We start from the raw sequence: 20630 nt of genomic DNA, 5'->3' as shown, positions 1-20630 counted from the left end.
AAATGAGTTTTTGGCTTCAGTATTTAGGACATGATGGGTGTTCCTCAAGGGAGGCGTTGCAATGAAACAGCAAAATGGGCCTGGGCTGGTGAGCCCTCAGTAAGGGCAGCAGGGCCAGGGGCCAGCCAATGGAAAGGGAGCTACTAGTATCAATCCCATGGAGACATAGGTAGTGGCCAATCCCCCTAAGCAGAAGGTCCAGAGAGGAACAGAGGTAGTTTAAAATATGCAAAAAAGCCTCAAAGTAATGGCCCAAGGAGACCCAAATAGGGCACCCTACTAAAGATGGCCATGCTGAATCATCTAGAACCCATCCAAGAAGTGAACCAGCCTGGTGTGGGGGCAAGACTTGATTCTTGAATATCCCTCAAACTCCTTTGAGGGCTGGCAGGCTTGAAAATTTTAGTAAAGTTTGAGGAAAGGGTGTAACAGGTCCTGTCCTCTCTCTTGCCTCACACATACAGGCATTGCTCTCATTTTCTGAAATCTTTCAGGGACTATCTATCTGTCCGGGAAGGCCAAAGGGCCAGCTGCACCTGAGGCAGCCCTGCTCCAGCTCCAGCCTCCGTGGGTGGGCTGTGCATGTGAGTCAAGACCCAGGCTCAGCACAGGCAGCCGCTGGGACGTCAGACCAGATTCTGCCTGCTCCCACCAGCAGACAACCCCACTCTTCAAAACTGCTGGTCTTTCCTTCTCTCCTGAGAGGTGCAGAGGCACCCATTCCAGGGTTCCTCAGACCTTAGTTTCCATGCTGCGCTCCCCCACCTAGCTTTCAGGAGGCAGTAGTTGTCCTTGTTGGAGCTCCCGCGCCCCACCCTGGGATAAGACGTTGGGAAATGCAGGAAAGGACCACTGTACCTCCTCCTTTTCACTCTTGGAGTGCCCACACCCCACACCTTTGGTCACTATCAGTAGAATGCCGGGAAGGGGTGAGTGGGCACGTGGTTGCCTTTCGTTTGTGAAGAGGCCACACTGCCCTTACAGGGTCTGCGCTCTGCTGGACCAAAGAGGCAAGACACCCAGCTGAAAGGTGGAATCCGCGAGGGGGTTCCCTGGAGAGAATTTTCTTGTCCCAGGGCAAGGGCCCTGCATTCCTCACACCCATTATTAAGCTTTTCAGCCCAAGTTTAGAGCTCTCCCACTTTTGGGGCTTTGTTTAGAGTTCAACAGCGCCGCCCTCTGGTGTTTGGTTGTGAGTGATCATAGCGGAGAGGTGGCATAGGATTTAAAAAAAAAGTTTGTCCCTCCCTTATGTTTTTTTTCCCCCCTCCCTTACGTTTTGGACACCAAACACACACACACACACACCACACACACACACACACACATTCTTGGTAAGTGAATAAGCGGTAAAGGTCGCGAAAGTGACAGATTCCCATCTCCTCGTCGCAGCTGTCCCCACCCTGTCCGTCCGGAGGACCGCCCTTCTGCAACGCGAGTGGCATTACGTTGCACTTTTACATCACTCTGATCTCTCAGCCAAATGCAAAATTCCTTAACCGTCCCAAGCCAGATTGGCTTGGAGCCCGCGAGGGCTCCCGTGCGCCCCTTTCGGGGTGTGAGATGGCCTATCCCTCTGTGAAGCTGGATAAAAACAGACCGAACAGGCTAGTGCGCTCCGCAACACGCCCGCTCCTACAGGGCTCTGCAAGAATTCGCCTCATGCGACAAACCATAAGTGACTCTTAATCTCACAAAACAAACTGAGGGTTGCTGGGGGGAGGGGGGTTGGGAGAAGGGGGGTGGGGTTATGGACATTGGGGAGGGTTTGTGCTATGGTGAGTGCTGTGAAGTGTGTAAACCTGGCGATTCACAGACCTGTACCCCTGGGGATAAAATTATATTATATGTTTATTAAAAAATAAAAAAAAATTTTTTTAAAGTTCTTTTTAAAAAAAGAATTCTTTAAAAAAAAAGAATTCGCCTCATGCTCAGGGACCCGTGGGTCCCTGGTTGTGCGCGGAGCTCGCCAGTGTTAGGCCAGTTCTTCCCCCCCTTCCCCCATCATCGCGCCGGCCACACCCTCTGTCCTCTGGGGCCGAGCGCACCGCGTCTCCTGCTTTAGGCGCCAGGGCTCGGGGCGGGGTCCAGTTCTTTCACCAACACTGCTTCTTTGGGGGAAGCCCACGCCCTTGGCACCCCCTCCCCAAATTTTCCTCTTGTCGGGCACCTCCCCCTAGATCCGGGCCGGTAGTGGGCACGACCTCCGCGTAGCTCATTCAAAGCCCTCCTCTCTGGTCTCGACAGAGTTCCGCAATCCAGACTTCCCTTGAAATCGGTGGTAACATTCTTTTATAAGAAAAAGAAAGAGGACCGAGAGATTAAGAGGGGCTGCGTATTAAGCCCCCTTTACGACCACGAGCCTGAGGGCCCTAGTGGCGGGGGAGGACATCGTCTTGCTGACAGAGGTACTGTCTTCCCGCGGCGCCTGCGCCTGGCGGTCCCGCCGGGGGACCTCCCAGCGCCCGGGCCGGGTTTACTCATCCCGGCGAGGTGATCCCAGGCGCGAGGGCGGGCACAAGGCGTCCGGAGAACCCAGTAATCCGAGAATGCAGCATCAGCCCTTCCCACCAGGCACTTCCTTCCTTTTCCCGAACGTCCAGGAGGGAGGGCCGCGCACTTATAAACCCCCGCCCCGGCCGGCCGGCATGTCAGAGGCTGCTTCGCCAGCGCTGCGCGCCGCGGCTGGACACGTCTGGGCTGGGACCAACGCAAGCGGCTGTCGCCGGCGGCGCCCTGCGCTTCTCAGTTCCCTCGGAGCTCTGGCCCTGTCGCGGCGTTTGCGCTCTCCCCCGCGCCTGCCGTCGGCGTGCTGGGACAGCATGCTCCGGGTCCTGCTCCTCGGCGTGCTGGCCCCCGCCGGTCTGGGGCTCCCCACGTCCCCAGAGCCTCAGCCACGCGGCAGCCAGTGCGTCGAGCACGACTGCTTCGAGCTTTTCCGGGGCCCCGCGACCTTCTTCGCCGCCAGCCAGGCCTGCGAAGGGTTGGGGGGCCACCTGATGACTGTGCGCTCCTCAGTGGCGGCTGATGTCATCTCCTTGCTACTGAGCGGCGACAGCGGCGACAGCCCGCGCCTCTGGATCGGCCTGCAGCTCCCGCCCGGTTGCAGCGACCCAGGGCAACTCGGGCCCTTGCGCGGCTTCCAGTGGGTTACCGGCGACAACCGCACCAGCTACAGCAGGTGGGCGCGGTCGCACGTTGACCCAGCGCCTCTCTGCGGCCCCCTGTGCGTCGCAGTCTCGGAAGCTGGGGCCCTAGCACCCCGCGAGCCAGCCTGGGAGGAGCAGCAGTGCACTGCAGAAGCTGATGGTTTCCTCTGCGAGTTCCACTTTGCAGCCTCCTGCAAGCCCCTGCTCGTGGACTCTGGAGCCGTGGCGGCCGCCGGTGTAACGATCACCTATACCACCCCGTTCGGGGCCACTGGCGCGGACTTCCAGGCGCTACCCGCGGGTAGCTCTGCCTCTATAGCGCCCTTCGGAGTGGAGCTGAAGTGCGCGGCGCCGCCAGGAGAGGCCGAGGCGCGCTGGGGCCGGGATGACCAGGGCGCCTGGGACTGCAGCGTCGAGAACGGCGGCTGCCAGGACACTTGCAACAGGAGCGCTGAGACGTCTCAGTGCTTCTGCCCGGCTGACGCCTACCTAGAGGCTGACGGGCGCTCCTGCGCCGCACAAGCGGATCACCCTTGCCACAAACTCTGCGAGCACTATTGCATTACCAACAGCTACGTGCCCGGCTCTTACTCGTGCATGTGCGAGACCGGCTACCAGCTGGCTGCTGACCAACACGGGTGCGAGGACGTGGACGACTGTATCCAGGTGCCCAGTCCGTGCCCGCAGCGATGTGTTAATACGCGGGGCGCCTTCGAATGCCACTGCAACCCTGGCTTTGAGCTGGTGAACAACGACTGCGTGGAGTCAGTGGACCCGTGCTTAGGGAGCAAGTGCGAGTACCAGTGCCAGCCTGTGGGCCAGACAGACTATCGCTGCATCTGCGCTGAGGGCTTCGCACCCAGCCCTCACGACCCACAGAGATGCCTAATGTTCTGTAACCAGACTGCATGCCCAGCAGACTGCGATCCCTACAGCCCAACTTCCTGCCAGTGCCCTGAAGGCTACATCCTGGACGACGGCTTCATGTGCACAGACATCGATGAGTGCGAAAATGGAGACTGCCCCGGGACCTGCCGCAACCTCCCAGGCACCTACGAGTGCATCTGTGGGCCTGACTGTGACCCCACCGAGGTGAACACTGATGGTGATGGTGACGGCGGTTCTGGGGAGCCCCCGGTCAGCCCGACTCCCGGCGCCACCTTGAGCCCCTCACCTATAGGGCCCTTGCATTCTGGAGTGCTCATCGGCATCTCCATCGCCAGCCTGTCTCTGGTGGTGGCGCTTTTGGCGCTCTTGTGCCACCTGCGCAAGAAGCAAGGCACCACGAGGGCGGAGCTGGAGTATAAGTGTGGTTCCCCGGCCAAAGAGGTGGTGCTCCAGCATGTGCGAACTGAGCAGATGCCTCAGAAACTCTGAGAGGCCTCTTTCCTGTCCTCTGCTGTGGGGTGGGCCTTCCCTCCCTCCTGTGTCTCTCCCCCTCCCCCAGCCTTACTCCCTGGGCACCTAATCCAAAGCACTTTAGCTGGCATCAGAACTGGAGAAGATTCTGCCCCCCTTCTTTTGCTGATTCCACACTTGGCTGGGGAGCGGGGGTTGGAAGGAGTATAGGCCCCAGCCACTTCCATGACATCATCACACGGCTAGGCAGAGATGGCAATTTATAGCGAAGATGCAGACTACAGAGTGTCCCAAGACCTCACCAAGGGGCACAGGATGGGGGAGCCTCCTTGGCTGGCTTGCAATCCCGTGGTCTTTGGGTCAGACTTGCAATCCTGTGGACTAGTGAGTGTAATCAAGGTGTGGATAATGACCAAGATATTTATTTTTTTTTAAGTATTTAGGATGATTTTTTTTTCCTTTGTGTTTCCTTCCCCCCCACCCGTATATGTTCAGTACCCGCTTTGTATCCCTCCTTTCTTCCCTCCCTTCTTCACTTCCCCTTCCCTATCTGTATATTTATATATTTCTACTCTTCAGGTGGGAGTTAAACCATCTTGGTGGTTCCCAGCGCTCTCACATTGCTGAAGCCAAGCCCCTGTTCCCTTTGTTATTCCACCCAATTTTCCCCTCCCTGGAATTCAGCCAACCTACCCAGAGTCTCCCTACCTGGTCACCCTCCTTCTGTCTTTCCATGTCTACCTTGGCAAAATGTATGTATGAAGTAGAATCAAAAACACTACAGTCAAGGTTGGTTGGAATTTATTTGCTCTTGAACCAGGCTTGCTAATTTATCCTGAAATTTCAGGCTTCCAGAGTAATATCATTTTAACAAAAGTTAAGATGTGAGGGCATTCATTGAACTAATGTTGCCGGACTGTCGCAGAAATTCAACCCAAGGAGTTTTTTGTATTTTTATTTTTTAAACAATGAGCCTGGGTTTTATTGTCATTTTCGTTTGAACTGAAAGATCTATATTGTTGTTAAGCTTCTTATGCTGGTTTCTTTTTCTCATTATTATAACTGTTGTTGTTGTTATTACTGGTTATTTTTGACAACATTGAAAATGTTCTCATTATTGCTCTAGATTAAGAGGGAAATGAATTTCTTCCCACAAGAGAGTTTAAGAAAGTTCTAAGCTGCACAATTCATGCGTTACCATTTTGAATCTTACTCTTTTTGTAATGTGAGCTCCAAAACAAAACCAGTTCTGCTGGGTTTGGGGGGGAGGGTGGGAATTGGGGGATGAAGCCTGGAGGTTGTCCAATTAGGGCCTCACCTTGATCAGGCCCTCCTCGGGAATTTCTCCCACTTTAAAGGGGCCTTCTAACCCTGGCCACTTAGAACACGATCCCTGGACAAGAAGGGAGAGCTGCTCCTGGTGGCTGGCTAGAAATGCAGAGGCTCCAGCTGCACAAGAATTCATATTTTAACAAGATCTGCAGGGGTCTGCCCAATATAGCTTGAGAAGAACTGTTTCAGACAGCTTCCAAATTTCTGGAATACATTAAATATAGATCAGTAATAAGCAGCAGGCCAAGTCCAGGCCTATATTCTCAAGAAACTGAGGAATTTTCAATTAATAGATTTGCTTTCTGATAGAAAAGACTAGGTACACACCTTTAGACATTGCTACACAGGGTTGTTGGTTCAACTAAGCTAGGAATGAATTGTGTTTCACTGTATGGGAAAAATGTATCATACAAGTGTATCTTTTGTAAAACAAAGGTTTTCCTCTATTTTGTAAACTCAGCACATTTGTACATAGTTATTTATTTATTGGAGATAAACTAGAACACAGGCAAAACTCTTGCTTATGACATCACATGTAGGAAATAAACAAATAACAAAGTGATCTTGAGTTTTGTGTCTGTTCACCTACCCTTCCCCAACCCCCTCATTTTATGTCATTAAACAGGGCTCACAAAAAAATGAAATGCTAGGAGGCACCTGGAAAGGCAGCTCCACACCCCGTCACTAACTCCATCTGCTCATGGCACCATCTCTGACTTTCAGAGATCTTTCCAGAGAAGATTGTTTTCACTGTAGAAGGACTTCATGTTATGTCTGTGTGCACAAATATTTATGTTTCCTTCAGTAACCATAACAACTTCATACATAAGACTTGTGTCTATGTATTTTGAAACACATTATAGGATTATTTGTTGGGGTGAGTTAAAGAAACAGTTCTTAGGGGCATTTCTAGAATCCCAGCTGTGTGTCCTTCCTGTGAATGGTCTGGCATTATCTGCCCTCTGAGATATCCAAATACAACAGTCACGAGGGGTCTCAGTCTGTGGCTCGAATTCAAAGAATCATTTCCACATACCAAGGTCTCATGCAGTATTAAATCATTCTTTTTTCTGTTGGAGATTAGAAATACTGTGTTTTGTAAGACACATATTTCCTGGGGCCCTTTTCCTTGGAGTGTGGCACTGCCTGAATTTTATATACAGTGCTCTGAAAATTTTCATAAAGCAGAAGTTGGAAGACAACTGAGTTTGATCAAATATTCAAACATTTATTATACATCTGGATAATGCTGAATTTCTCTTAACTCTGCTTACTGTTGCAAAGATGCTGCTGGAGATTCTGTATCCATCCTGGATGAAGCTGACAGCTTTGAGGTGTGTGGGGGTGTGGCCACTATGCATAGCACATAGGGTCTCACAGGATCCTAAGTTGAGCAATGTTGCCTTTAGGAGTCTGGCAGACGCAGAAAACCAAAGTCAGTAGTAGGTACATGTGAAGGAAAAAGTTGATATGTGTCAGCAAAGCAGGCACACATGAATGGTGCTGGGGGTCTAGAGGAGAGAGCGGTAGCTTATAGATTTGTCCTTACTACTGGACTTCATTTTTCTTTTCTTTTCTTTTTTAAAAAATATTTTATTTATTTATTTGACACAGAGAGAGAAAGAGAGAGACAGCGAAAGAGGGAACACAAGCAGGGGGAATGGGAGAGGGTGAAGCAGGCTTCCTGCTGAGCAGGGACTTGATCCCAGGACCCCAGGATCAGGACTTAAGCAGAAGGCAGACACTTAATGACTAAGCCACCCAGGCGCCCTGGACTTCATTTTTCAAAAGTATCTGCTTCCAAGCAGCTTACGAATGACTAACTAGGGCTCATTGCTTTAGGGTTTCTCTAAAATCCAAAGGAGGGGAATTTTCTTAAGGGATATAGGAAGACCAAAACACACTTTTTTTTTTCTTTTTTAAAGATTTTATTTATTTATTTGACAGACAGAGATCACAAGTAGGCAGAGAGAGAGAGAGGAGGAGGAAGCAGGCTCCCTGCCCAGCAGAGAGCCCGATGCGGGACTCGATCCCAGGACCCTGAGATCATGACCTGAGCCGAAGGCAGAGGCCCAACCCACTGAGCCACCCAGGCGCCCCCAAAACACACTATTAAGATTCAGAGTTGAAAACCCTTACTGGGTCATCGTGGACCCCAGGGCACTGGTTGGGTGTGGCTGGGGGAGCCCAGTCCCTCCACACCCTCCTCATTCCCTGTCTTGTGGGAAGTTAAACATCCCTGCTTATAGGCGTCCTCTAAACTTGGGATTCTCAAAACAACTGGGAAACCGCAGCCCCACTCTGAGAAAGATGCCAGGATCACATAAACAAATCAGTCGGCTATAGGAACAGTGGCCCAGAATTTAGAATCAGAGTAAACCTTATGAAACAGGGGCTGTGGGTCAATTTGTATGGTCTCCTTTTCTGTTCACATTATGGGATATCCAGGTCTGAGGGAGAATTCCAAATCTCGGTACATGGTACGTGTTTGCTGACGACAATCCACAGCTTGCAGAGCCTGGGGAAGAAGGTCAAGCTCATACTTGTGGATAAGTCAGAACTTGATTTTGTGAGCTAAATGGCATCTGTCCCCTCCTCAGATCTAGCTCCTTTTGTTGGACTAGTTTGGCAAATATTTATTGAGCATGTACTCTGTGCCTGGTTTAGTGATAGGCATGGTAGCAATCCTCTACCTTGAGAAGCTTACACTCTGGTGGGGGAGACAAATATAAAACAAATAAATGCCCCCAAACTGTATTGCATTTAGACACAGCTCCTACTGCTACCTACTGTCCTACTATTGTGCTGAGGAGAAGCTCAGCACAATAGGTCAGTGGAATTTAGGTTGCAGGAATAAAGAAAGTGTCTTTGATGAGCTGACCCTTAACGCTAGATAAGGAGGGACAAGGGTTAGTCAAATGCAGAGTGAAGAAGAAAGCAGTCTGGGTAAAGGAACAGCATGTGCAAAGGCCCTGTGCAGGGAAGAGTCTTGGCAGAGGGCATGAAGCATAGTGAACAAGGGGAAGGTGTCCAAGATGGAGCTGGAGAGGTAGCATGGAGAGGTAAGAGTCGATGGGAGAGGAGACTCCAGGTTAGCTTATCAAGGGTGAATTCTATCACAGAAGCAAGCGTGTCAGTCAAAGAGTTTTTTTTTTTTTTAAAGATTTTATTTATTCATTTGACACAGAGAGATCACAAGTAGGCAGAGAGGCAGGCAGAGAGAGAGAGAGAGGAGGAAGCAGGCTCCCCGCAGAGCAGAGAACCCGATGCAGGACTCGATCCCAGGACCCTGAGATCATGACCTGAGCCGAAGGCAGCGGCTTAACCCACTGAGCCACCCAGGCGCCCAGTCAAAGAGTTTTAACAAGAGCACACTGGTATTCAATTTCTGTACCAAAATTGCTTGAGAAGGTAACAGCCACTTCTAGGCTTATTCACATGTCTCCATGGGCAGACACTTGGATGGTTTCCCTTGTAAGCATCCAGCAGGACTAACAAGGGGTTTGGGTGTCATATACACCTGGATTTGAATCCCAGCCTGACACTGGGTGGTCACATAACCATGAGTTCCATGCAGCCCCTGTAAGGCTATAAAGTAGGGTGCTGGCAAGTGCCACCCCACAGGGTTTCCATGAGCATTAGATGAGGTGAGTTAGCACAGGTTTGGGCACACAACAGGTGCCCCCAAAATTCTAGCAAATGTGTCATAAGTAAATGGATGCATCCGTGGATAAAAACAAATGATTAAGTTGTGATCTCAGTTGTCTTGAGAACAAATCCGAGGTGTATGGGAAGTAGGAAGTATTCTTTGCAGGCAAGGTGCAGTCACTTGGAAGAGATGCTGTCCACCCTTGAGGGAGAATTCTGGTGGGATCTGGGGGATCCTTAAGGAGGGAGGTGTTTGAACTGGGTGAGAAACAGCTCCAGGGGAGCCGTAAAATCCTGCCACCAAGTTCTCTTCTCTCTGCTCATAAACCCATCAAAGCATAGGGCTGTAGAGATCCCCTCCAGTGTGCTCCTGGGTAGGCCACAGAGAAGGAGAGAATAAACCCCAAAGTACCCTGCTTGCTTTCTCAGGACCCAAAAGAGAAAGAAAAAATTGGCTCCATCCCAGGCAGCCCGTGGGGCCGTGGGAAAGGCAGCACTACCCACACCCTCACCCTAACTGCCCCAAGGGAACCTCAAGTGTAGCAACACCAAAGAGGAACTGGCAGAAGAGAAAGGAATCATCAGTTGAAAACGATTAGCGGCCCCAGCTGCCCACACTCTTGACGGGTGACTTTGGGCAAATCTCTAAGCTTTGTCAACCATCTGCCTCACTGGGGAAGTGCAAGGGGGTTGGTGGGGGTGGACACCTAAATGCCCCCACGGGAGTCACAAACTCTGCTATGACTGAGCTTCCTGGTCCTGCCACACATGGGCGCACCTCCCCAAAACAGGGTCAGCTGCCACCTGTGTCTCAGGAAAGGCAGCACCGTTTCTTAAAGGGTGGGGACTTGGGGAAATATTCATCAGAAAAATATATGCACATTTGCTCATCTTCCTCTTTCTTTGTGGGGAGAAAGGAGACCTAAGCTCCTAAGGATCTAAGTGGTGTTTGATCACTGATTAGGGGCCAAAAGAATAAAATCTGTGAGCCTGGAAAGTTCTGGCCATTAGGACCATGAGTGCCAGGAAGAGCAGGCCCAGGTGGTGGATAGTGCATTTTACTTTGACTCTTTTTTTTTTTTTTTTAAGGAAAAAATTCCCAATATAATTGACACACATTAAAATTCTCCCCTTTTGGTGACCAGATCTGTAAGTCCTGAAGAGTACACACATTCCTGGAACTAGCACCATCATCAACATATAGGACATTTTTGTCACACCAGAAGGGTCACTCAGGCCACTCCCCTTCACGGTCATTGGAGTTGTGAGCACACACCAGATGAGGATTCTTTCCTCCCTGAAGCCTGCCAACGCCCCCCCCCTCGCCGCCCCTTCAGAGTCTCCCCACACCGAGGACCGTATGTTTTCATGTTTGAATCACAAAGATGAACTTTTCTAAGCTTTGACCAGACTGCCTGACTCTCTCAACCTCCAGCAAAGAGGTTTCAGTGAAATCTGACTCCTGTGTCTCCTAGCACCTTGCTTATTGGCCCCGTGCTCTGGACTCATGCTGCCAAAATTCCTAGCAGCCCACCAGGAGTGTGGAAAGAACAAAAAAGCAAGACGACAAATCCCATGCCACAGTTTCGGGGGTGGAGCTTGAGGGTGCAATAAGGTGCAAGCAGGGGAGCCTGGGAGCTCAGTCAGTAAGTGTCTGCCTTCGTTCGGCTCAGGTCATGATCCCAGGGGCCTGGGATGGAGCCCCACATCAGGCTTCCTGCTCAGCAGGGAGCCTGCTTCTCCCTCTCTAGCTCTCCTATGCTTGTGTTCCCTCTCTCACCATCCCTCTCTGTAATAAACAAATAAAATCTTTTTTAAAAAAATAAAGAAGAAAGGAAGGAGTGTGCAAAGAGAAATGATGGTGCTGCCTATTCACACTTTCTGAGGTGCTTCTGTCTACCATTCTGGTTGTGGACAGGGCTAGGTAACAGGAGATCCCCAAGTTCTAATCTGGGAGGGGTCTGTTGGTCTCGTGTTAAATGAGGGCGAATTATTATTTCATGTCTTTAGGGAAAACTGAGGTTACAAAGCACATACATAAACACATTTTCATCATGGTCAAGACTCTGTGGGGGGTATCCAAGTTCATGTGAAAACACATCCCTGACCTTTTCAGGCGTTTCTTCATAAAATAATACAGGCAACGCCCGGCTCTTCCTTTCGTTTTCAGAACATGTGCCCTGGGGTCCAACACTATCTCTTTTTGTTTTGAGAGAGTCCTTCTCTCATTTTTTTTTTTTTTTCTTTTGGTCAGCAGGTTCAGATGTAGGCAAACAACTGATTTCCTCTCACAAGAGAAATGAAATATTTTTTTAACATCAGATTGTAACAGAATCAAAATCCTTCTCAGCTTGTTTTGAAAGTGTGATTACAAAGGAAAGAAGAACACTGGGGATGCATTAGTTCAAAGTCACACCCACTAGAGACAGGGGAGCAAGTCACAGAAGGGTTTCAGGATCCAGTGAAAAACACCAAGATTCTAAACTGGGGTCCGTGATGATATCATGCCCCCTGGGGCCACACGCCAGGCATTTTTCTGATTTTCTGCCTGAAATAAATCTTTTTTTTTTTTTTTTTTTAATGGGACATATCATGACTGGTATTATCCTAAGATGAACCTTCTTCTCTCCTACATATGGAACATGAGACAACTTCTCTTTATTATCTTTCTGAAATCTTTCTGATGGCTTCACACTGAGACTGGGCCCAACTGCTTACTCGTGGGTTGTTTGACTCCCAGGCAGACCTTCCTTCAGCCACCCAGCCGGGAAGAGGTGGTTTGCCACAGCATCCTGAATCCTCCCTTCTTCCTTCTGCCTCTTGCTTCAACTTCTTTTAATTCCTAGAGAATTAAAGTGTCCCACAGACTCTGGGGATCTTGAGCCTTGCACACCATCACCCCTGTTCTGGGGGCATCCATTGTTAAATTTGTCTTGAAATGGTGATTAAAACCAAAAGTGCCACTTTGAGCAATTCTTTGCCAGAATGTGATTCCTGTCTTTCATCAAACATTTCACCCTTCTCTCAAAGGGGGACTTTAGAAATCCAACAGTAACATGATGAGAAGGGAAAGTCACCAAGCAAGTGCTGGCTTCTATCTGAATGTCCAGAGCTCAGGACAGGGAACACGGGGCTATCCAGCAGCAAGGTGCTTGCAGGCCTGGGATAAATGGAAATGATGTGTCCACCATACACTTGAAGTGTATCCACTCTGCAAAGCTTTGGAGGGAGTCTGAACCCTTGGCTTGGAGGGGAAGCCATGCTTTCTCTCCAAAGTTCAGAGTAAAAGACTATGAGGTCATTGAGAAGTTGGGACTTTGCCCAGGGAGGTACTCAAGCTCCTGGTTTGTGGGTGACGGATTTCTGGACCCCAAAGGTTCTTTTCATATCTGGTATGTTGAAAGGACAGCGTTTCCTCAGTAAATGGGCTGAGAGATCCCTGTCTGGGTAAAGGAGCTCAGGAAACGGTATGGGTGGGTGGTTTCCCTCAATTTAGGGAGCATACTGCCCCCAGTTTGGTCCCCTCTTATCTGCCCGTGCTATTGGCAGCCTTCCCCCTCAGGGCATGGATCACTGCTACCAAAAGGGAAGTGCATGGTGACAAAAACCGTCCCCACTTTGACTGGGGTGGCAGTTGAACAACGATCGTTAGTGCACATTTGTCAGAATCTGTAGAGCTGAGCACCTAGAAGGAGTGATTGTTGTCAGATGTAAATTAAACTTCAGTAAAAATAGATTAAAAAGAAATCACAGCCTCCTCAAGAGTGGCTAAAGAAATCCTAAATTAAAAAAAAAAAAATTCCAATTCTCTGTATAGATCTTGTTGTCTAGTTCTCTGCCAGCTGGTCACCATTCAAATACTGAACCTTCCTCTAGGCCAGGCCCCCGTACAGTCTTGTTCTGGCCTTTCTCCAGGGGCCATGGAGCTTTCCTGCAGTTACACTGGGCTGATAAGTTGATGCTCTGTCCCTGGTCCGTGTGTCCGCAAGTCTGTCCTCCCCAGACCGCCACACATTCGCACTGTGCCAGTGTTGACCTCGGGCAACCCAAATAGACCCAGGCACTGCACCCCCATGTGGCATCAGCGGGTGCCCGTGGTGTCTTTCCTCAATAGAAAGCTGTAGTTTTTATTTCAACCAAGTCAGTACTTCCATTCTAAGTGACACAATTAATGATCTTGGATTTTTTTTTAAGTTCTTCCCCATTTTCAGAGGCACCCTTCCTGGTTAGACACTAAGCCCAGGGTCCCAAATCCTTAAAGGGACTTATGAGGCACTGTTGGTCTGTCTCCCAATGCCTCTTGCTGACTGGATATCATCTATCCCTTGTCCTCATCCCTTGTGGATCTTCAGTGCCTACCACAATAGGTCCTCTGATCCCTTGTGGATCTTCAGTGCCTACCACAATAGGTCCTCTGCATATGCTCTCACCACTGCCTTGAGCCCTTTGTACTTTCTACCCTACCCTCTTCTTCTGGTTGGATCTTACTCGTCCTTTAAGGAGGTCATCTCCAGCAAACTTCCTAGGGAAACCTGCCCTAATAACCATGTCAGGTTCTTTTAGTACATCATCTTATAGAAACCAGAGTCCATTCCTGGGTTGCTCTAATTTCGGCTTAAAATTCTACTCTCATTTCTGAGGTTCTCTGATTAATGCTCATCTTTGGCCACCTAACTTCCAAGTCTCATAAGGACAGAGGGGCAGTCTGTTGGAGGGTCCCCATGGTGCCTCAAAGCTGCCAGAAGCAGCACTCACTGTTCTGTGTGCACGCACCCTCACCTGCACACAGCTCCCCAGAGCAGAGCTTTGAGGTGCGTTGCTGATGGATGGTATGTAACCCAGGACAGAGCCTTAGGATTCTGACATTTGTGCTTAAGGAATCTGAGGCTTTTCTGTCACCTACTCCAGGTAAGGGGTCGTGAGAGACGGGGATGTTTTATCACCAGCAGCCTGCCTGAAAAAAATCTTCAAAAACCCAAATTACAGGGCTTGGCCCAGTTACTGCTCAGGCTGCCATGTTCAGTTTCTGAGGAGCACGGCTGAACATTGGGGGCTTTTTTCTTCTTTGATATCAGCCTTTGGCACCTAAGCAGTGCTAGTATGATGTTTTTAATGAAAGTGAAGCCAAGGATTTAAAGATTAAAATGAAAATAGTATGCATCTTTGCTCCGTGACATAGTGCCGACAAATTGGGCAAGAATTCTGATGAATGATCACCAGTCAAGTTCAAACACCATCTTCTGACCATCTGGTAAAAATAAACACCTGGCTTGTTACTGAACAGCAAGTTAAAGACAACTTCAGAAGGCAAGGCAAGTTCACTGACTGAAGGGGGTATCTAAAGGCTGTTTCTAATATTAATAGCAGCAATGGCCACAGTCACCAAAATGTGGAAAGAACCAAGATGCCCTTCAATGGACAAATAGATAAAGAAGATGTGGTCCTTATATACTATGGAGTATTATGCCTCCATCAGAAAGGATGAATACCCAACTTTTGTAGCAACATGGACGGGACTGGAGGAGATTATACTGAGTGAAATAAGTTAAACAGAAGAGTCAGTTATCATATGGTTTTGCTTATTTTGGAGCATAAGGAATGACATGGAGGACATGGGGAGATGGAGAGAAGTGAGTTGAGGGAAATTGGAGGAGAGATGAACCTGAGAAACAAATTGAGGGTTTTGGAGGGGAGGGGGTTGGGGGGGTTGGGTGAGCCTGGTGGTGGGTGTTAAGGAGGGCATGTATTGCATGAGGCACTGGGTGTGGTGCATAAACAAGGAATTCTGGAACACTGAAAAGAAATTAAAAAAAAAAAAAAAAAAAAAAAGCTGTTTCTACCCAGGTGAATAACGTTTTCATTCATTTTGAAGCCAAAAGCTGTTATAGTCAACAGAGCAGGACTCAGGTCAAAGGGTGCCTACGTTGCTGACCGCCCCCCCCCCCAGGTATGTGACATGTGTGAGGGGTCTCAGGACACCAGCTGCCTCTGTCCCTAACTTCATTTCACTGTAATCTTGCTGCTCAGGAGCTGGGAGGGTTTCAGGCAACCAGCTGTTCCAAAGGTCTCAGGGTTGATGCTAACTAAGGTCGACAGCACTGTTAATGGGTTATAACTGTTCCCAGGACAGATGCTGCTGCCAGTGACGAGGTGTTACCCCCCAAGAAGCGGGAAGGCTCTGCAGCCGAGGAAGACCCTGGTCAGCAGCACGCTCTCCCCGAGGGCCCCCCCCCGCTCCCCCGCTAGCCCCACCCCCTCCAGGCCCCGATTTATGACTCCCAAATCAGGGGTTGGTGTTCACGCTCATTTTTAACAAGGGATAGAAAGAGTACTCAGCATAAAAGAATGCTGTCGTTCACCCTCCCACCGCCTCAGTCAGCGCGCCTCTCCAGCACTTTTGAGAAGGCGGTTTACAGCTGATGAGAACTCCAAACCCACACCCTGCTTTTGTGCACATTTCACGTGAGAAACTGAGGCTCAGAGAAATTTCAACACTAGTCTCTGGTCCTGCTGGAGGGCCCCTGTCTCTAGGGGACTTTTTCTTTTATTGCCTAAAGCTGTCTGTGCCTCAACCATCGCCAACTAGTTTAAAACGTTGCATTTCCAATACTCAGCCCAGCAGGAGTGTTGCCAAGACGCTTGGTCAGTGCCCTATCTTCCTCAGCAGAGAGTCTGCCTGGTGTAAATCTTGGAGACTGAAGAGAAGGACCCCAGCCCCACACAACTGCGGGGGGTGGGGTGGGGGGCTGGCAAAAGTCCAGGAGCTTATGCTCATTTTAGATCATTGCCAGGGCCACGAACCCATTGCCGCATTGCTCTCAGCCTGGGGGTCAACCAGATTTTCCGAGTGAGCACCCTGCTGAATGCTGCCGGACACTGGGGAACAAAGAAATACTTCGGTTTCAAAGACTGCCAGGAAATTACAGTTACACAAGGCTGGTGGATACCAGCACTGACTTACTCCAGGTGCCCAAAGAAACTCTAGTGGGTACAGCAGGTTTGGGCTGGACCTTGTCCAGTGTTTACGTGCATGTGTGTGTGCACATGGGGCGCATGCATGTTTGTGAGTTCAAGGGGTTCTGTGCCTTAGCTGGGAGCTTCCAACCCACAGCCATGTCTCCAGGACATAGTACAGATTGGCTACACATTTTCTCTGCCAGACAGATGTACAATACCCCAAGGCGCAGACCCGAAAGAACGGCATCTCTACCTCAACCCACCCAGGCCTACGAGACACACTTGGATCCACACTGATTATCGCCTACACACCATGCTTCTAGCTGGCCAGCGAGAGGAACAAGGATCCAATGGTTATAGGCCCAAAGATAGCTCAGGCTGTTTTTGGTTTTCATTCAGTAGGGAAGAAGCTGGAATCTATAGCCACAAGGAAAAGAACATACAGTTAGACCTCTGTTACAGTGTGCTTGTACCGGGAAGACCTCTTGATTTTATCGGCGGAACTCTGAGGACCCTGGGCTTCAGCTATTTGCCTGCCTCACACAATATTTATATCTAGGACCAGAAGTCAGCTCTCTTGCCTGTTTCCTAGACACCATGCTTCTGCTCATATCAAGTAAAACTCTGATCTTGGCTTTGTTCTACTTCTTCCTTGCTGCCCGGGGTGGAAGCAGAACATCCTCCTAGGCCTTACCCTGCCCTCCCGGCCATACCTCAGTATTCTTTAGCCTCCTAGAAGCCCCCTGTGCCCATCTGGGGACGCCTGCTGGCTGCCTGAAAAGGCTCAAGGCAGGTGAGGTCTGTGAGGCTGGCAAATCCCAAGTATTTTCTCTAGAAGCCCTCCTGCCAGGAAGCTATGAGCTCCAGGGGGCTCTTTGAAGAGCAAAGGGGCTCTCTCTTCAGCTGTCTTTTCCTCCCTCCCTGCCTGTGTTCCTCTCCATCTGGATGGGATCAGCCAAACCCAGAAGGGTCTTCTGCTGTGCTAAAGCCAGATGGTGTCTCCCTCACATAGCTGTTCACAAATGTTTAATAGCGTGTTTTCACTCCAGAGCCCAACGTAAGCATTGCAATATTTCTTCATAGAAAACAGGATTAAAGCTCATTGTAAGCTGACTTTTTCCTTTGGGAAAAGCTAATTTATCCATCAGGCAAAAAGTTAGAGTTGCTTACTGTGTTCAGCCTACATATGTTTATTATCTACATCTGGTTGATGTTTTACTGAATTGTGATTTTTTTTTTTTTTTTAATAGTGGGTGATAGAGCTGCCTCCTCTATCCAAAATCTGGGCTGATTTCCATCTGCGTTCTCTGGTCTCCTTTCCCTCCTCCCCTGGCTCCCCTCCTACTCACCACTGTGGTATAAACTGCGGATTTAATGAGGTCATGCTCCCATGCCAAGGGTCGAGGCAAAAAAAATCACATAATAGGAGCAAATGGGATTTACCCTTTCTGCTTTTTTATTACTGACCTAATAAAATTTGTGACATAACCAATCCCACATTACGATTCTCCAAACCTTTTCTATTCAGGAATCCTGCTGTCAGACCAAGACAACCGGAGGGACACTTCTGACTGCAAGCAAGCACTGGGGGGATGGGGTTGACAAACTGTTGCCCCAGACCCTTGTGCATAAATTTCAGTTAGAGAAGAGCCCAGGAACGGAAGCAAAGGGAGTGTGCTTGGAGGCATCTTCCTTCTTCCTTTTTTGTATCGAACATGTGATGCCCCCACCAGAGCCAAAGAATCTGCAGAGAGTAAGGGCACTGGCTGCCTCCACCCTCTGGACAGTCCTCTCCCGGGCAGAGATAGAGATTCTGTCACATGTCACAGGCAGATGGCTATTCCTCCCTGGCATGCCCCGGCCTCCCACCCCTGGGAAAATAGTCAGAGGTCCAAGGATAATTAACATCATAGATCAGCACTCAGAAGAGTCCTACCCCCACGGAGGTATCCTCCTGAAACCCAGAGTCCTGGGGATGGGAGAAAGCAAAGGAGCTTTGATGCTCTTGGGGCTAGCATGGAGACTGCTGGAAAAAGGTGCCCGTGGTGGGAACAGGTGGCAGCTCTTAGGTGACCATCAGGGACAGGCAGTCTGCTGGGTTGTAAGGACGGCACAGACTCCTTCGAGGTGGCCAGGCTGGGGAGGAGGTGAAAGCATTCTTCAGAAGGTGGTGGTCCCAGTGAGGGGGACCTGTTTGCCGCTGGGTTCCGGTTGCAAGGGCTCCTGCTGGCAGGGGAGCGGAGGGCATATCCATCCTGCCCCACCTCTGCTCTTGAGAGCAGTGGCATAATAGTCCAGGGGTTCTTCTTCAGCACCACCAGCGGCATCCAGGAGGCAGCAGCGCAGGCAGAGAACCCGTTGGAAAGAACGGCGGAAGTTGTCAGAGAGGAAGCCATAGAGGATGGGGTTGGCACAGCTGTTAGCGTAGCTGAGGATGAGGGACACGTGGTTGACCGTGGCATCAAGGCTGGTCACAAACAGATTCAGCAGCTGCACCACGTAGAAAGGCATCCAGCAGAGCACAAAGACGGCTACCACCATCAGTACCAGCCGCGTGATCTTCTTTTCGGAGCGCCTCCGCTGCTGCCAGCCGGCCCGGAGTGCCACCGCCCGCATCTTACCCACAATAAGCAGGTAGCACAGGCCGATGGCCAGAACGGGCAGCAGAAAGCCCAGCAGGAAAGTATAGACCACAAAGACCGCTGACCAAGCCGGGTGCGGCCAATGCAGGTTGCAAGCCACCGCCTGGCCGCCCCGAGCCGTCCTGGTGTCTGCGAAGATGGCAATGGGTAGGGTGACCAGCAAGGACGCCAGCCACACGCCCAAGTTGATCAGCTTGGCCACGCTTGGCCTCCGGTAGGTGGCGGCACGAAGAGGGTGTACCACGGCGATGTAGCGGTCCACGCTGAGCACGGTCAGACAGAAGACGCTGGTGAACATGTTGAGGCCATCCACACTGAGCACGGCGCGGCACAGCACAGACCCGAAGGGCCAGTGGCGCAGGGCAGCCGACGAGGCCACGAAGGGCACGCTCAGCATGAATAGCTCATCCGCGATGGCCAGGTTAAGCAGGTAGATGTTAGTGGCCGTCTTCATCTTGGCGTAGCGAAGGATCACAAAGATGACCAGGGCGTTGCCTACCAGGCCCACCAGGCACACCAGCGCGTAGATGAACTGGATGGCGACCATGCCTGCTGCCCCCGCATCCCCCGTCCCCGCCGCCGCTTCCTCCTCCCCGGCCGGGGCGCAGCTGGTGTTGACCGCTGGGGACCAGGCCTTCTCGAGATCTTCCTCGCCCCCCGGGGGCAGCGTCGGGGAAGCGCTCATGCCCAGGGGTGCCCGCCCGGAGCTGCGAAGCGCAGCGGAGCAGACTGGGCTAGGGCTCCGGCGCAGAGGCGCGCGCCTCTCCCTGCTCCGCCTGAAGAGCCGGCGGCAGGCCTGCCGGCAGCACCCTCCAATCCCGCGCCCCAGTCCCGGCGCCCGCGTGCCCCGCCCCGTTTGCCCACCTCCGCTCCCGGGCCGCACTACCATCCGGGCCCCCGCCCGGGATCCAGCCCCGCCGCAGGTCTTCCTTCACTTTAGATCCGTTCCTCCGGCCCCGTGGCCTCTTCTCCAGCCGGTTGCCGCTCCCTCCCCCTGCTCTGTACTCTGCAGCCACGAGGCTGGAGCGGGGGAGGGGGGGAGGGTCCCTGAGTCCTCCGTTTGAGTGACGCGGCTCTGGGGATGGCAGGGGACTAACCTGGGGGTGCGGAGCCATTTGCCAGGCGCTTGACGTCCACCCTGCCCCCCCCCCCCCCACTCCTGTGACCCTCTTGAACACCTGCAGGGTCTGTACGACTTTTTTAAACTCATGTCACTGAGGTGGATACTGAACCTCCTGTAGGCATCCCGGTAAGTTCTAGGTCTACAAGATCCAGGTCGCCCCCTCCCCGCACTCTACGCAACCACAAATACCAGGACCTTTTTAGCAAGATGTCGGTGGGGTGGGGGTAGGGTGGCCTCCAGGAACGGAGGTGCACACGCACCAAAGCAGAGATGCCATAAAAGAAGGCCAGCTATCTTGTCCTGTGCCCATTGTGCTAGACCTCACAGATGGAAACAGCTCGCCCCAGAGCCAGATGCCCCGAAACCTACGCGGAGCCGGGTATTAACTTAGGAGGCATCTCCAATGTAGACTTGGAAATG

The 20630-nt window shown here is 51.0% G+C and overlaps 2 protein-coding genes across 2 annotated transcripts; one reads left to right on the top strand and one right to left on the bottom strand.

Annotated features, from left to right (window-relative positions):
- Nucleotides 1-2494: 2494 nt before the first annotated feature.
- THBD (thrombomodulin) lies at nucleotides 2495-6402 on the top strand. Its single transcript, XM_032351570.1, has one exon. It carries the CDS (start codon nucleotides 2550-2552, stop codon nucleotides 4524-4526), a length of 1977 nt encoding a protein of 658 aa, XP_032207461.1. The 5' UTR covers nucleotides 2495-2549; the 3' UTR covers nucleotides 4527-6402.
- An 11356-nt stretch (nucleotides 6403-17758) lies between these two features.
- Nucleotides 17759-20073, bottom strand: SSTR4 (somatostatin receptor 4). Its single transcript, XM_032351569.1, has one exon. It carries the CDS (start codon nucleotides 19974-19976, stop codon nucleotides 18606-18608), a length of 1371 nt encoding a protein of 456 aa, XP_032207460.1. The 5' UTR covers nucleotides 19977-20073; the 3' UTR covers nucleotides 17759-18605.
- Nucleotides 20074-20630: the final 557 nt, after the last annotated feature.

The sequence above is a fragment of the Mustela erminea genome, chromosome 7 (assembly GCF_009829155.1).
Source record: "Mustela erminea isolate mMusErm1 chromosome 7, mMusErm1.Pri, whole genome shotgun sequence".
Classification (NCBI taxonomy): domain Eukaryota; kingdom Metazoa; phylum Chordata; class Mammalia; order Carnivora; family Mustelidae; genus Mustela; species Mustela erminea.
This window is presented reverse-complemented; position numbering and strand designations above follow the sequence as displayed.

Excerpts from the sequence above, each read along its gene's own strand:
- THBD (XM_032351570.1), top strand. The coding sequence starts at position 2,550 with ATGCAGCATCAGCCCTTCCCACCAGGCACTTCCTTCCTTTTCCCGAAC.
- SSTR4 (XM_032351569.1), bottom strand. The coding sequence starts at position 19,976 with ATGGTAGTGCGGCCCGGGAGCGGAGGTGGGCAAACGGGGCGGGGCACG.